The sequence below is a fragment of the Lupinus angustifolius genome, unplaced genomic scaffold, assembly GCF_001865875.1.
Source record: "Lupinus angustifolius cultivar Tanjil unplaced genomic scaffold, LupAngTanjil_v1.0 Scaffold_378, whole genome shotgun sequence".
Classification (NCBI taxonomy): domain Eukaryota; kingdom Viridiplantae; phylum Streptophyta; class Magnoliopsida; order Fabales; family Fabaceae; genus Lupinus; species Lupinus angustifolius.
The window spans coordinates 265,942-278,216 of record NW_017727781.1 but is presented as its reverse complement, the minus strand read 5'-3'; the positions used below and the strand labels follow the sequence as shown (position 1 = coordinate 278,216).

Below are 12,275 nucleotides of genomic sequence, written 5' to 3'. Positions count from 1 at the left end.
GGACCAATAGGATGCTCGACATGAAGTTCTCACTGATGCTCTACGTGCTATCATAGATAAATTAGCAGGTATCTCTCTTTCTCCTCCCCAATCACCAGATCCAACTATTGTACACTCCCCTTCCAATATTTCTAATCTTAACCTTCCCTCACCTACTACCCAACCGCAACCCATTCACCCTTTCCCTATTCCAACACACTTACCATCCCCATACCCCCCTTATAACACCCATGTTCCGCCCTTCTTTAATACTTATCATACCCACCCACGGCCAAATAATATACCTCCACACCTAAACCCGACAACCCTAGACCACCAAAACTGCAACTAGCCCATTTTGATGGTTCTGAACCCTTGGATTGGCTTTTCCAAGCAGAACAATTTTTTCGCCTTTATCAAGTTTCAGCGGACCAGAGACTGCCACTAATTTCGTTTTATATGAAGGGATAAGCTTTGAGTTGGTTTAAATGGGCTTTCCATAATGCTACTATACATGATTGGGAAAGTTTCACGCGATCCTTAAAGACCCGTTTCGGCCCCTCTTGCTATGAAAATCATCAAGCGGAACTTTTCAAACTACACCAAAATGGTACAGTTGCAGATTACCAAAAACAATTTGAGAAGTTGTGCAACCGACTGAGGTGATTTTAAACTATTTCATTTCTGGTCTTAACACAGAAATTAGGTGTGAGTTGGAAATTCTTCGCCCACGCCATATTGAGGAATCATTGGGTTTAACTAAAAGTTGGTTGAATCAAAAATAAAAGATACAAAAACCAATTTTCTCAGACAAGCAAGATACTCATACTATACTGTTTCACCAAACCAAAACCGCCCCACTACCCAAATACCTCCAAACCCACCAAACCACAAAAACCAACACCCATTCCCTATTCGTCGCCTAACACTTGCTCAAATGCAAGAGAGAATAGCTCAATGCCTTTGCTTTAAATGTGATGAAAAATATCAGGATGGACACAGATGCCAACAGAAGCAATTATTTCTATTTCTAGTGGGCGATTTTCCTGCTGATTCAGAAACATTCCAACCAGAGATGGCTCCTAATGAAGATGACACTTCTGCTGCCTCGGAGGAACTGATTCACTTCCAACTTTCTGAGCAAGCATTAGAAGGACCACCATCTCCGAAAACATTGAGATTTCAAGGCCTTATTACTGGTCAGGCAGTGACCGTACTCGTCGATACTGGCAGTTCTCACAATGTAATTCAGCCAAGATTGGCTCAGCATCTCCGTCGGCCAATATCTCCAACCCCTAAATTTCCAGTCATGGTTGGAAACGGGGCACATATTTTTTGTGAGGGTTTATGTTTGGACACTCCTATTCTACTGCAAAATCAATTATTCCATATTCCATTTTATCTTCTACCTATTAAGGGAGCGGATGTTGTTCTTGGAATTGAGTGGTTGCGTACCCTTGGGCCCGTGACATCAGACTTCGCCATTCCCTCTATGACGTTTAACGTCAGCGACAATACTATCACTTTACAAGGAGATCCAACCACCATCCCAACTCTCTCCACCTACAACAACATATCTAGACTAATTCACATGGACGCAATCGCTTCCTTTCATACAATTACATTCCTATCCTCATAAGCCATTGACCAAAATACCACCCAAACCTCTCTTATACCCCCAGAAATACAAACCCTACTCACATCCTATGACTCCATTTTTCAAAACCCAGAAGGCCTACCCCCAACAAGACCACATGACCATCACATCCCACTTATTCCCAACTATAGCCCAATCTTAGTTAAGCCATACAAATACCCACATTCACAGAAGGATGAAATGACAACCATGATAAAAAGATGTTGTCTGAGGGGATCATTATCCCCAGCACAAGTCCATTTTCTTCTCCGGTGCTTTTGGTTAAGAAGAAAGATAGAACATGGCGTTTCTGCGTGGACTATCGTGCACTTAATAATATCACAGTGCGGGATCGCTACTCCATTCCAACAATTGATGAACTTTTAGATGAACTTGGCGGTGCAACTTGTTTTTCAAAAATTGATTTGCGCTCGGGGTACCATCAAATTCGAGTGCAACCTAAAGACACTCACAAGACCGCATTTCAAACTTTTGATGGACATTATGAGTTCCTGGTCATGTCGTTTGGGCTGACAAATGCCCCTGCCACTTTTCAAGCAGCAATGAATGACCTTCTCCGACCTTATTTAAGGCGTTTCGTTTTGGTTTTCTTCGACGATATCCTTATTTATAGTTCTTCATTACATGATCATTTAGTCTATCTGCAACTGATTTTAGACCTATTACTTTCTAACCGGTTTTATGCAAAATTATCAAAGTGTTCATTTGGGGTTAATTCGGTTAGTTATCTTGGTCACATTATTTCTGTTGCTGGTGTGCAACCAGACCCAAATAAAATAATTGACATGACGGCTTGGCCTGAGCCACGGTCTCTAACTGCCCTTAGAGGTTTCCTGGGCTTGATCGGGTTTTACCGCAAGTTTGTAAAAGATTATGCTACTCTCGCCGCTCCGCTCACTGATTTACTTAGAGTTCAGCAATTTACATGGAGTACACAGGCACAACAGGCCTTTACAAAACTCAAAGAAACTATGACTACCACCCCTGTGTTACAACTCCCAAATTTCACTAAACAATTTGTAGTGGAAACTAATGCTTCAGCAGTAGCGATTGGCGCAATGTGATCACAAGAGGGCCATCCTTTAGCATTCTTCAATAAAAAGATGTAAGTCCGAATGCAAAACTCCTCAGCATATGTCCGCGAGATGTATGCTATGACGAAATTTGTCAAAAAATGGCGTCAGTATCTGATTGGGAGACATTATGTTATCTATACAGACTAGCAAAGTCTATAACATTTGATGATACAAGGGTTCCATACTCCGGAACAACAAAAATGGGCACCTAAATTAATTAGATTTGAATATGAGATCAAGTACCGACCAGGTACCTCAAATAGAGTTGCTGATGGCCTGAGCCGTTGTCACAGTGAAGAGCCTACTGTCCTCCTCGCCATCTTATCTCCACTTCCGAAAATCATTCACACTCTGCGCTCCTACTACTCCACCCCGGAAGGAAAACAATTGCTGCAAAATCATGAGACTGGTATATCAACAAACGATTTCCACATATCACAAGGTATTCTTTTTTATCGAAATCGCATTTACATACAAGATTTCCAGGACTTGCGTACAACCATCATTCAGGAGTTTCATGAAACACCCGGTGCAGGGAATTCCGGGCTAAAACTGTCCCTAGCACGCCTCACAGCGGCATATCAATGGCCATGGGTCGCCAAGGAACTTAAGCTCTACATTCGGTGTTGTGCAACATGGCAGTACAATAAATACTTGCCACAAAAGAGTTAAGGATTACTTCAACCGCTAAATATTCCAGAAAAAGTTTGGGATGAATTATCAATGGATTTTATCACCAACTTACCACCATCCCAAGGTCACACAATAATATGGGTGGTTGTTGATAGGCTAACGAAGTATGCTCACTTTGTTGCGTTACTATCAAAGTTCACAGCAGAGGCATTGGCTCGTCGGTTCTTAAATGAAATCTGTCGTTTGCACGGTATACCGAAGACAATAGTTTCAGACTGTGATAAGCTCTTCTTGAGCCAGTTCTGGAAGGAGCTCTTCCGGCTTTTGGGGACGAAACTTTGTTACAGAACATCATATCACCCACAGTCTGATGGCCAGACAGAGGTTGTCAATTGATGCCTCCAAACTTATCTTCGGTGTTTTTCAGGATCTCAACCGAAAAAGTGGCACACCCACTTATCCATGGCCAAATACTGGTATAACACCAGTACTCATTCTTCCTTGCATGTGTCACCCTTTGAGGCTCTGTATGGCTGAACTCCACCGAGTATTCGTGACGATCTCAGCGTCTGGGACACCTTACTCGCAAGAACAACGATATTAGCACAGTTGAAACAAAATCTTAGACATGCACAACAAAGAATGAAACAACATGCAGACTCGGGTCGGAAGGACATTACCTTTGTTCCCGGCGAGTGGGTCTTACCGAAACTCCAGCCTTACCGTCAACAATCTGTAGCTAAACGGACTTCCAACAATCTTTGCAGAAGATATTATGGACCGTCTCAGATTAAACGATGTGTAGGGCCCGTTGCATATGAACTCGTCTTACTGGAGATGGCGAAGATCCACTTGGTGTTCCACATTTCAATGCTACGCCGGTTCCATGGTGACCCTCACGACCAGAGGGCATCGATTCTAGAAGAAGAATTGTAGGTGTTCTCTCATGGTGGGGTTTTCGGTGACCAAGAAATAGCCTTGGAGGAGGCTTTAGTTCCAAATGTTTCTTTTGGACAGTATAGAGAAGACAGGGTGAAAGAAAAGATTGGGATGGACACTAAGTACAACACTGCGTACTTAGTTCAAAAGGGGACTCCAAATAATAATACCCTAATTGACTTAGATGGGCTTCACGTGCCATCTAATGTTTTTCATGGCTCGAACTCCGCATCACCGTTTGATGGGAAGATTAGTTCTTCTCCCTTGGATCAAAATGGGGTAGCCGGCACGACAGTCAAAGCTATTAATGCAAATTCCTTGGGCAGTGTAACTACACGGTTCCCACACGGTTTTCCCTTGGGACCGCCCAATTCAAAAAAGCATAACTCCATCCAATGGTCCAAACTGTTCCAGAGTACAATCATTAATGCTCCAGAGGCCCCACTTGCATTGGACATTGCAACATTAAATGCCCAAACGACTCTTTCAATCGGGCCATCAATTCAACCCACAATTTTGGCTCCAAGGCAATCTCCGCCATCTGATTCAATTCAATTTCCCTCCCAAAGTCAGTTATCACAGGGACCGAATCCAGCCTATATTCCAGCCAGATTCATTGACCTTGAGGACAAGATCACACTTGAAGGAGTGGGCAATGATGAGACTCTATCCATTTGTCTAGGCCCATTCGGGTGAAGAGGAAACCCACCTGGATGTCTGATTATAATTAATTAATTAATGTTGAGTTGTTTTTATTAAAGTATTGAGCCTTGTACTGATGTAGCCCAATAGCTGTGTAACCCTAATTTTCCTCTATGTTGCTATTAGTATCTTCTTCAGCAGTCATCTATGATATGTAATATATTTCCAGTATAACTTTTTTTTATCTCTTGTTAACTTCTTAGCTGCTATTTCTGTCTTATTGAATTTTTTTTTTGTTGATAGTTCCTATTACATTTCTATGAAGCACTTACTCTTATTTCCCTATTTGCCTTTATTTTATTTTTTTTACTTTGCTGTCTTTCGCTCAATGAGATTAAGAATGTAAATTACATTACATTTTTAAAAAAATCAAAGAAGTAACTAATTAGTTGGGTGTCTGTATAATTTACTAACCCCAAAGCCAAATAACATAGTCTATAGCTAAGTTGGCAATAGTATTTACCATGGAAAAGACTAAACCCCGTTTAAATGATTTTTACATATTTGAAAATTTAGTCTTTGGGTACAAGCTGAAAAGAAAGCTTGACATGCACGCCAAAAGTTGTAAAACTCTATTGTTTTGGTAGAGTGGTTAACAGATTGCAGTCTTCTTTTCTTCAAAAAAAAATATTGGAAATTTTAAAGAGTGTATTATTTATACATTGCTTTCTAAATATATATACACCATTTATTTGTATTATTATTTTGAAGGGACAATAATAATAAAACATAAATGATGAATGGTATAATGATATTATATAAAATTCATACACCGTAAAAGTGCATGAATTGTTTTCTCAATTTTAAATCAACTATATGTTGCATATAACAAAGGTAGTAATACACGCAACTGGACCACATGAATAGTTGAATACTGAGATCAGCTTACCCCAAATTCAGTGGCATCATCAGATAGATTCTTGCTTGCATACAGCTAAATATACAATGGAGTAGGTTGAGTCCTTGTCTACTTGCTCTACCATGAATGTACTATCTATTAATCACTAATCTCATTAATCTAAAATGAAATGTCCTTTTTTCTTATGCATAATTAATTAATTATAAGTTCCAATTCATGTGTTGAGAAGCATAAATAAAGGAAAGGAAGTTAGAGATTAAACATACATTTCCTTAAGTTTAAAAAGGGAAAAAAAAATTAAGCTAATAGATGTTACTCATTACATTTCCTAAAATAAAACATTGTCATATTGAACATAAGAACAATGAATAATTCTCTATCTTATAAATGAAGAGTTTATTTTGAAATCGTTCACCTTACACCCTCAATTATATGTTTCACTAGGAATTATATAGGAGTAGATTGATACGATAGAAACTTCTGATAGAATTCCCACCCATATCGGTAGATAAAGTACATTACATAGTTCGTTTTAGGGATTGATGACTTACTCATTCAATAACTGAATTTGACAAGGAACTCTTCACCATTAAGATCCTATCTCCCATTCTGCCATGTACAATAAGTTAATTGCCTTGTTCCAAAAGAAAGTTGAAATAAAAACCAAGAAGCTAAGTCACCTTTGTCCAAAACCACTTCTTTTTCTGAATCTCTAGGGTGATGTCCAAGTTAAGCCAATGTCATTGTGTTTCCTTGAAGGAGAAGAGTAAGGTATGGGAATCCTTCTAGGCAAGAACCCAAAAAAGTGACCAGTATGTTGCTGATATTTTGGCTTAAACTTCAAGATAGTTGTGGTTCTTGAACCATAACAATGGCCCATTAAGCATAGGAACAACAAGATGAGGCAGAACATTGAAGTTAGTGGTGGTACTGGTATCCTATAATATAGAACCATTATGTAAAAAGGTCACAAGTGAAGTGTGAAGATGATGTTGTTGGGTATGGCTAGTTTTTTTAGGAAAATGAGGTGGAAGAACCAGAAACATAGGTCAATTGATGCAAAACCTTTGATTGTATGTGAGTGTTATTTGATGGAGAGAAGAGAGTTAGGGTGCCAGAAGAATTGAGATGCTTCTACAAGTTAGAAGCAGAAAGTTGAAAAGCTAGAGTGAAGCTTTTTAAAAGACAAGAATATAGTTGGTTTGGACATAAACGATAATATGTCTCAAATGATATCTTATTTCTTTTTTCGAACTAATTAAAATGTTAGTTTTTATTAATTTTTATTTAATTTTTTTTTCTTTTACTCATATGTTTGTACAAATTTTTTATTAACTAAGTGAACTAGAGATGGAGAAAGAACCTTATTTTTTGTTAATTTAAAGTTTTAACTAAAATAGAAAAGGTAAGCAATCTTTGGATTGGATTGATCAATTTAACTAGTCAATGTAAACTGTATTTGAAGTCATGTATAAATGGATCTTAAGAAATCATAGTTTTCACATCCATAAGAATAGTTACGTTCTTACTATGCTCTTCCTTAAGTGATGGTTGATAGAGCAATCTTTATGGGCAGAGATAGGGACAATGTTTATGGTCCTTTTTCTTGTTAGTATAGTGCTTCCATCAAGCACTATATATAGGCTCTTTTCCAAGAGTCTTAACATTTCATTGATGACTCTTCATCCAAGAGTTATGTCATGAAACAATGAAATGATATATCCATTCATGTCACAAGAGGCATATTTCTTACATTCTCCCACTTGTCTCATGTGACAATACAATTCATGATTTTATAAACATCAAACATAATGCGCATATTCAGAATATGTTTTCCATATTCATTACATTACAAGTCATGATTAAGAACAAGAACTAATAAGAGTCATGACGGTTGTACATCACTTATTCGATATAGTCCCTTCCATGTACTACTACATTAGCTTTATTCTTACATGACACATTAATGAGAATCATATAATAATGTCATTTAGAAAGAAAATTTTATTTTCAACATTATCATTCTCACATGTGTACATAAGTGTGAAAATAAAATATTAATCAGAAACTTAAATATTAACGAGCTCGAAGTGTCAAAATATTGAGACTTTATTAATAACATAATGTTCAACATTCATTTGCAAACATAATACCCATATTTGTTACATGACCAGTAAATATTTTGGGAGGTAACCCTTTCATCAAAGGGTGTGCAATCATAAGGTTAGTGCTAATATTGGAATACTTGTCGTTTTTAGAAAAGAAGACTGCTGCAGAATTATCACAATAAATTTTCAGCGGTTTGGCAATACTGTCAACAACTCCAAGTCCTGAAATAAGGTTCCGTAGCCATATAGCATGAACTGTAGCCTCAAAGCATGCCACAAATTCAGCTTCCATAGTGGATGCAGCAATGACAGTCTGCTTCGCACTCTTCCATGATATAGCTCCTCCAGCTAATAAATACACATAACCGAAAGTAGACTTTCTTGTGTCTATGCATCCGGCAAAGTCTGAATCTGAATATCCAATCACCTCCAGATGATTTGATCTCCTATAAGTAAGCATGTGATCCTTTGTACCTTGTAAGTATCTCAGAACTTTCTTTGCAGCTTTCCAGTGTTCTATACCAGGATTACTCTGGTATCTTCCTAACATTCCAACTGCAAAACTAATATCTGGTCGCGTACAAGTCTGAGCATACATTAAACTCCCAACTATAGATGCATAAGGAATTTCTTCCATTTGCTTTCGTTCCAAATCATTCTTTGGACATTGCATCATACTAAACTTGTCTCCTTTCTGAATTGGAACGGGAGATGCTGAACATTTATCCATTCTGAATCTCTCTAAAATTTTGTTAATATATGCTTTCTGAGACAAACCTAAAAGTCCTTGTGATCTATCACGAAATATTTCTATTCCAATCACATAGCTTGTCTCACCCATATCTTTCATTTCAAAAATTTTATAGAGAAACATCTTAGTCTCATTTAAAAGACCAAGATCATTAGTTTCTAGCAAGATATCATCAACATATAGAACACTGACCTTTAGGTATATGTATCGATCAACAATGTTTTCCTTAAACCCAAAGGATACAATAGTATCATTAAACTTAAGATACCATTGTCGTGAAGCTTGTTTAAGTCCATATATTGATTTCTTAAGTTTACACACCATGTGTTCTTTTCCTTTCTCTATGAATCCCATTGGTTGATCCATATAGACCTTTTCTGTTAAATCCTCATTTAGAAAGGCGGTTTTCACATCCATTTGGTGTAACTCCAAATCATAATGAGCCACCAATGCCATGATAATCCTAAGTGAGTCTTTCTTAGAGACTGGTGAAAACGTCTCTTTATAATCAATACCATCTTTCTGAGTATAGCCTTTTGCTACAAGACTGGCCTTATAACGTTCTAAGTTACCATAAGAATCACGTTTAGTTTTGAAAACCCACTTACAGCCAACTGTTTTGGAATCTTCTGGTAACTCAACAAGGTCCCAAACCTCATTTTGTTCCATAGATTTTAACTCATCTTTCATGGCTTTTAACCATTTATCGACATTATTATTATCCATGGTTTGTGAAAATGTAATTGGGTCATTCTCAATTCCTATGTCACATTCTGACTCATGTAGGTAAACCACATAATCATCAGAAATAGCAGATCGTCTTTCTCTTTGAGATCTTGTTAATGCTATCTCTTGTGATTCTTCTACTATAGGTTCATCAACTTCATTTTCAGTAATGGGATTATTTTGTTGTTCTCCATCATTACTAATCGGTTCAATAACTTGAGGAACAACATTATTAGGGACACAATTAAATGGAACTTGTACCCTCACTTCTTGAATTTCCACTTTACGTGGTGTTTCACTCCCACTAATTTCATCATTTTCAATGAACCTAGCATTCCCAGTCTCAACAATTCTTGTTGTATGGTTTGGACAATAAAATCTATACCCTTTTGATTTTTCTGGATAACCAATGAAATAACCACTGATTGTTCTTGCATCCAGTTTCTTTTCTTGTGGATTATAAATTCTAATTTCCGCCGGGCACCCCCAAACATGCAGGTGCCTTAAACTAGGTTTCCTTCCTGTCCACAGTTCAAAAGGAGTCTTTGGAACTGCCTTACTAGGAACCCTATTTAATAAGTACATGGCGGTCTTTAGAGCATAAGTCCACAATGAAATGGGTAAAGATGAATTACTCAACATACTCCTAACCATATTCAACAATGTTCTATTACGCCTTTCCGATACACCATTTTGTTGTGGTGTACCTGGCATTGTGTATTGTGCACATATGCCACGACTTTCAAGGAATTTAGCAAATGGACCTGGATGTTGTCCATTTTCATCATATCTTCCATAATACTCACCACCTCGATCAGACCTGATAATTTTCACCCTTTTATCTAATTGTCTTTCAACTTCAGTAATGTAAATCTCTAAGGCTTTTAGGGCTTGAGATTTATCAGACAATAAATAGATATATCCATAACGTGAATAATCATCAATGAAGGTAATGAAATATTTTTCTTTATTGAAAGAATTAACATCAAAAGGTCCACAAATATCTGTGTGTATAATTTCAAGAAGCTTAGTGCTTCTTGTGGCTCCTTTCTTTGTGTGTTTTGTTTGTTTACCTTTAATGCAATCCACACAAATATTCAGATCGGTAAAATCTAAATCTGGAAGGATTTCATTCTTTACTAATCCTTTCATTCTTTCTTTGGAAATGTGTCCCAAACGTTTATGCCACAAATAAGCAGAACATTCATTAATTAAGCCACGCTTAATTCCAACATTATGATGCAAGGTTAGAAGTGTTTCAGAGAAAAGATTATCAAGATTTAATTTATACAATCCATCACATAATATACCATTACCAATTAAATGAGTATATTTATACAAACTGAAACATTCATTACCAAATTTAAAAGAGTATCCAGCAACATCAAGTTTAGATAAAGAAACCAAATTCCTAGATATATTAGGTACATAAAGGGTTTCAAATAAATCTAAATGATGTCCAGTATCAAGGATTAAACGATAAGTCCCGACGGCTTCCACTGGAACCTTCACTCTGTTTCCCATAAAGACAAATTTTTCATTTGGTCTTGTAGTTCGGGTCGTAATGAATCCCTGCATAGTATTAGAAACATGAGCAGTACATCCAGAGTCAATCCACCAAGTATTATAAGGAACTTCTGTTAAGTTTGATTCAAAACATACATAAGCACTAGACTTACCTTTCTTTTCAAACCAATCTTTGCGTTTTGGACAATCCTTTTGGAAATGCCCAATCTTTCTACAGAAATGACATCTGTTATCATGATGTTTCTTCTTGTGGATTTGAGAAGATGACTCATTAATCTTTAAGAGTCTTTTCTCTTTCTTGTCATGTTTCTTACTTACTTACTTTCTTTCTAGCTCCTCGATGATTAACATAATTGATGGAATGATTTCCTTGACTCCTCATTCTGGTTTCCTCTTGAACTAACATACTATGCAATTCATGCACATTCCATTTGTCTTTCATGGTGTTATAGTTCATTTGGAAAGGACCATATTCAGAGGGTAATGAATTTAGTATAAATTGCACAAGGAAGTTTTCATCCACATCCATTCCCAATGTCTTAAGTCTTGCTGCAATGTTTGTCATTTCAATAACATGTTCATGCATAGTACGAGAACCATCAAATTTTATGGTGGTCAATGTACTCATTAGTGTCCCAGCAAGAGACTTGTCAGCAGTTTGGGAGCGCTCTTCCACAAACTTTAGCATTTCTTTAGCACTTTCAGTTTTAGGAAGAGCTGACTTAATGTTGCCAGCAATACTCATTCGCATATACATTAGACTCAATCTGTTTGATCTTTCCCAATTTCTGTAATGAACTTTATGTTCTTCAGTGATTATATTGGTAATAGCACTTGACTTATCTTCTCTCTGTGATAAATCCAAATCCATTACCCCCAAGGTAAAATTGGATTTGTTCACTCCATTCAGAGAAGTTAAGTCCATTGAAAGTTGGAACATATGGGAATTGCGAATGCAAAGCAATAGGTACTGCAAACAATGAAATCAAACAAAAAACGTTAAGGCTTTGAGTTACATGCAAAATTAATTCAGAATACTTCATAAGTGTATATTAATGTCTACCTTTGGGTAATCCATCAATATACCATACTAGACATGATGATACTAAAAGAAAATTCATATAATTTGGCAATAATGCATGCATAAATTAGAAACATTTACTATCTTTGGATATATAAATATAACTAATGATGCATTTACAATACCAACATTCATGCTCATTGATTATAAGAACAAATAATCAACCTATGGGCGATTCTTAACTGTCTTATAATAATAAATTTCAATTTACTCATAAACCAATAATTGATGTATCAT

At 36.8% G+C, this 12,275-nt stretch overlaps 1 protein-coding gene across 1 annotated transcript; it reads right to left on the bottom strand.

The window, feature by feature from the left end:
- Window positions 1-10,771: 10,771 nt before the first annotated feature.
- Window positions 10,772-11,257, bottom strand: LOC109341142 (the record flags this gene model as incomplete). The annotated part of the gene is made up of 2 exons (XM_019578972.1): window positions 11,110-11,257; window positions 10,772-11,002 (listed from the first exon to the last, which is right to left on the bottom strand). Coding segments are annotated over exons 1-2 (351 nt in total), but the record flags the coding sequence as incomplete, so codon positions are not given.
- Between the last annotated feature and the right edge of the window lie 1,018 nt (window positions 11,258-12,275).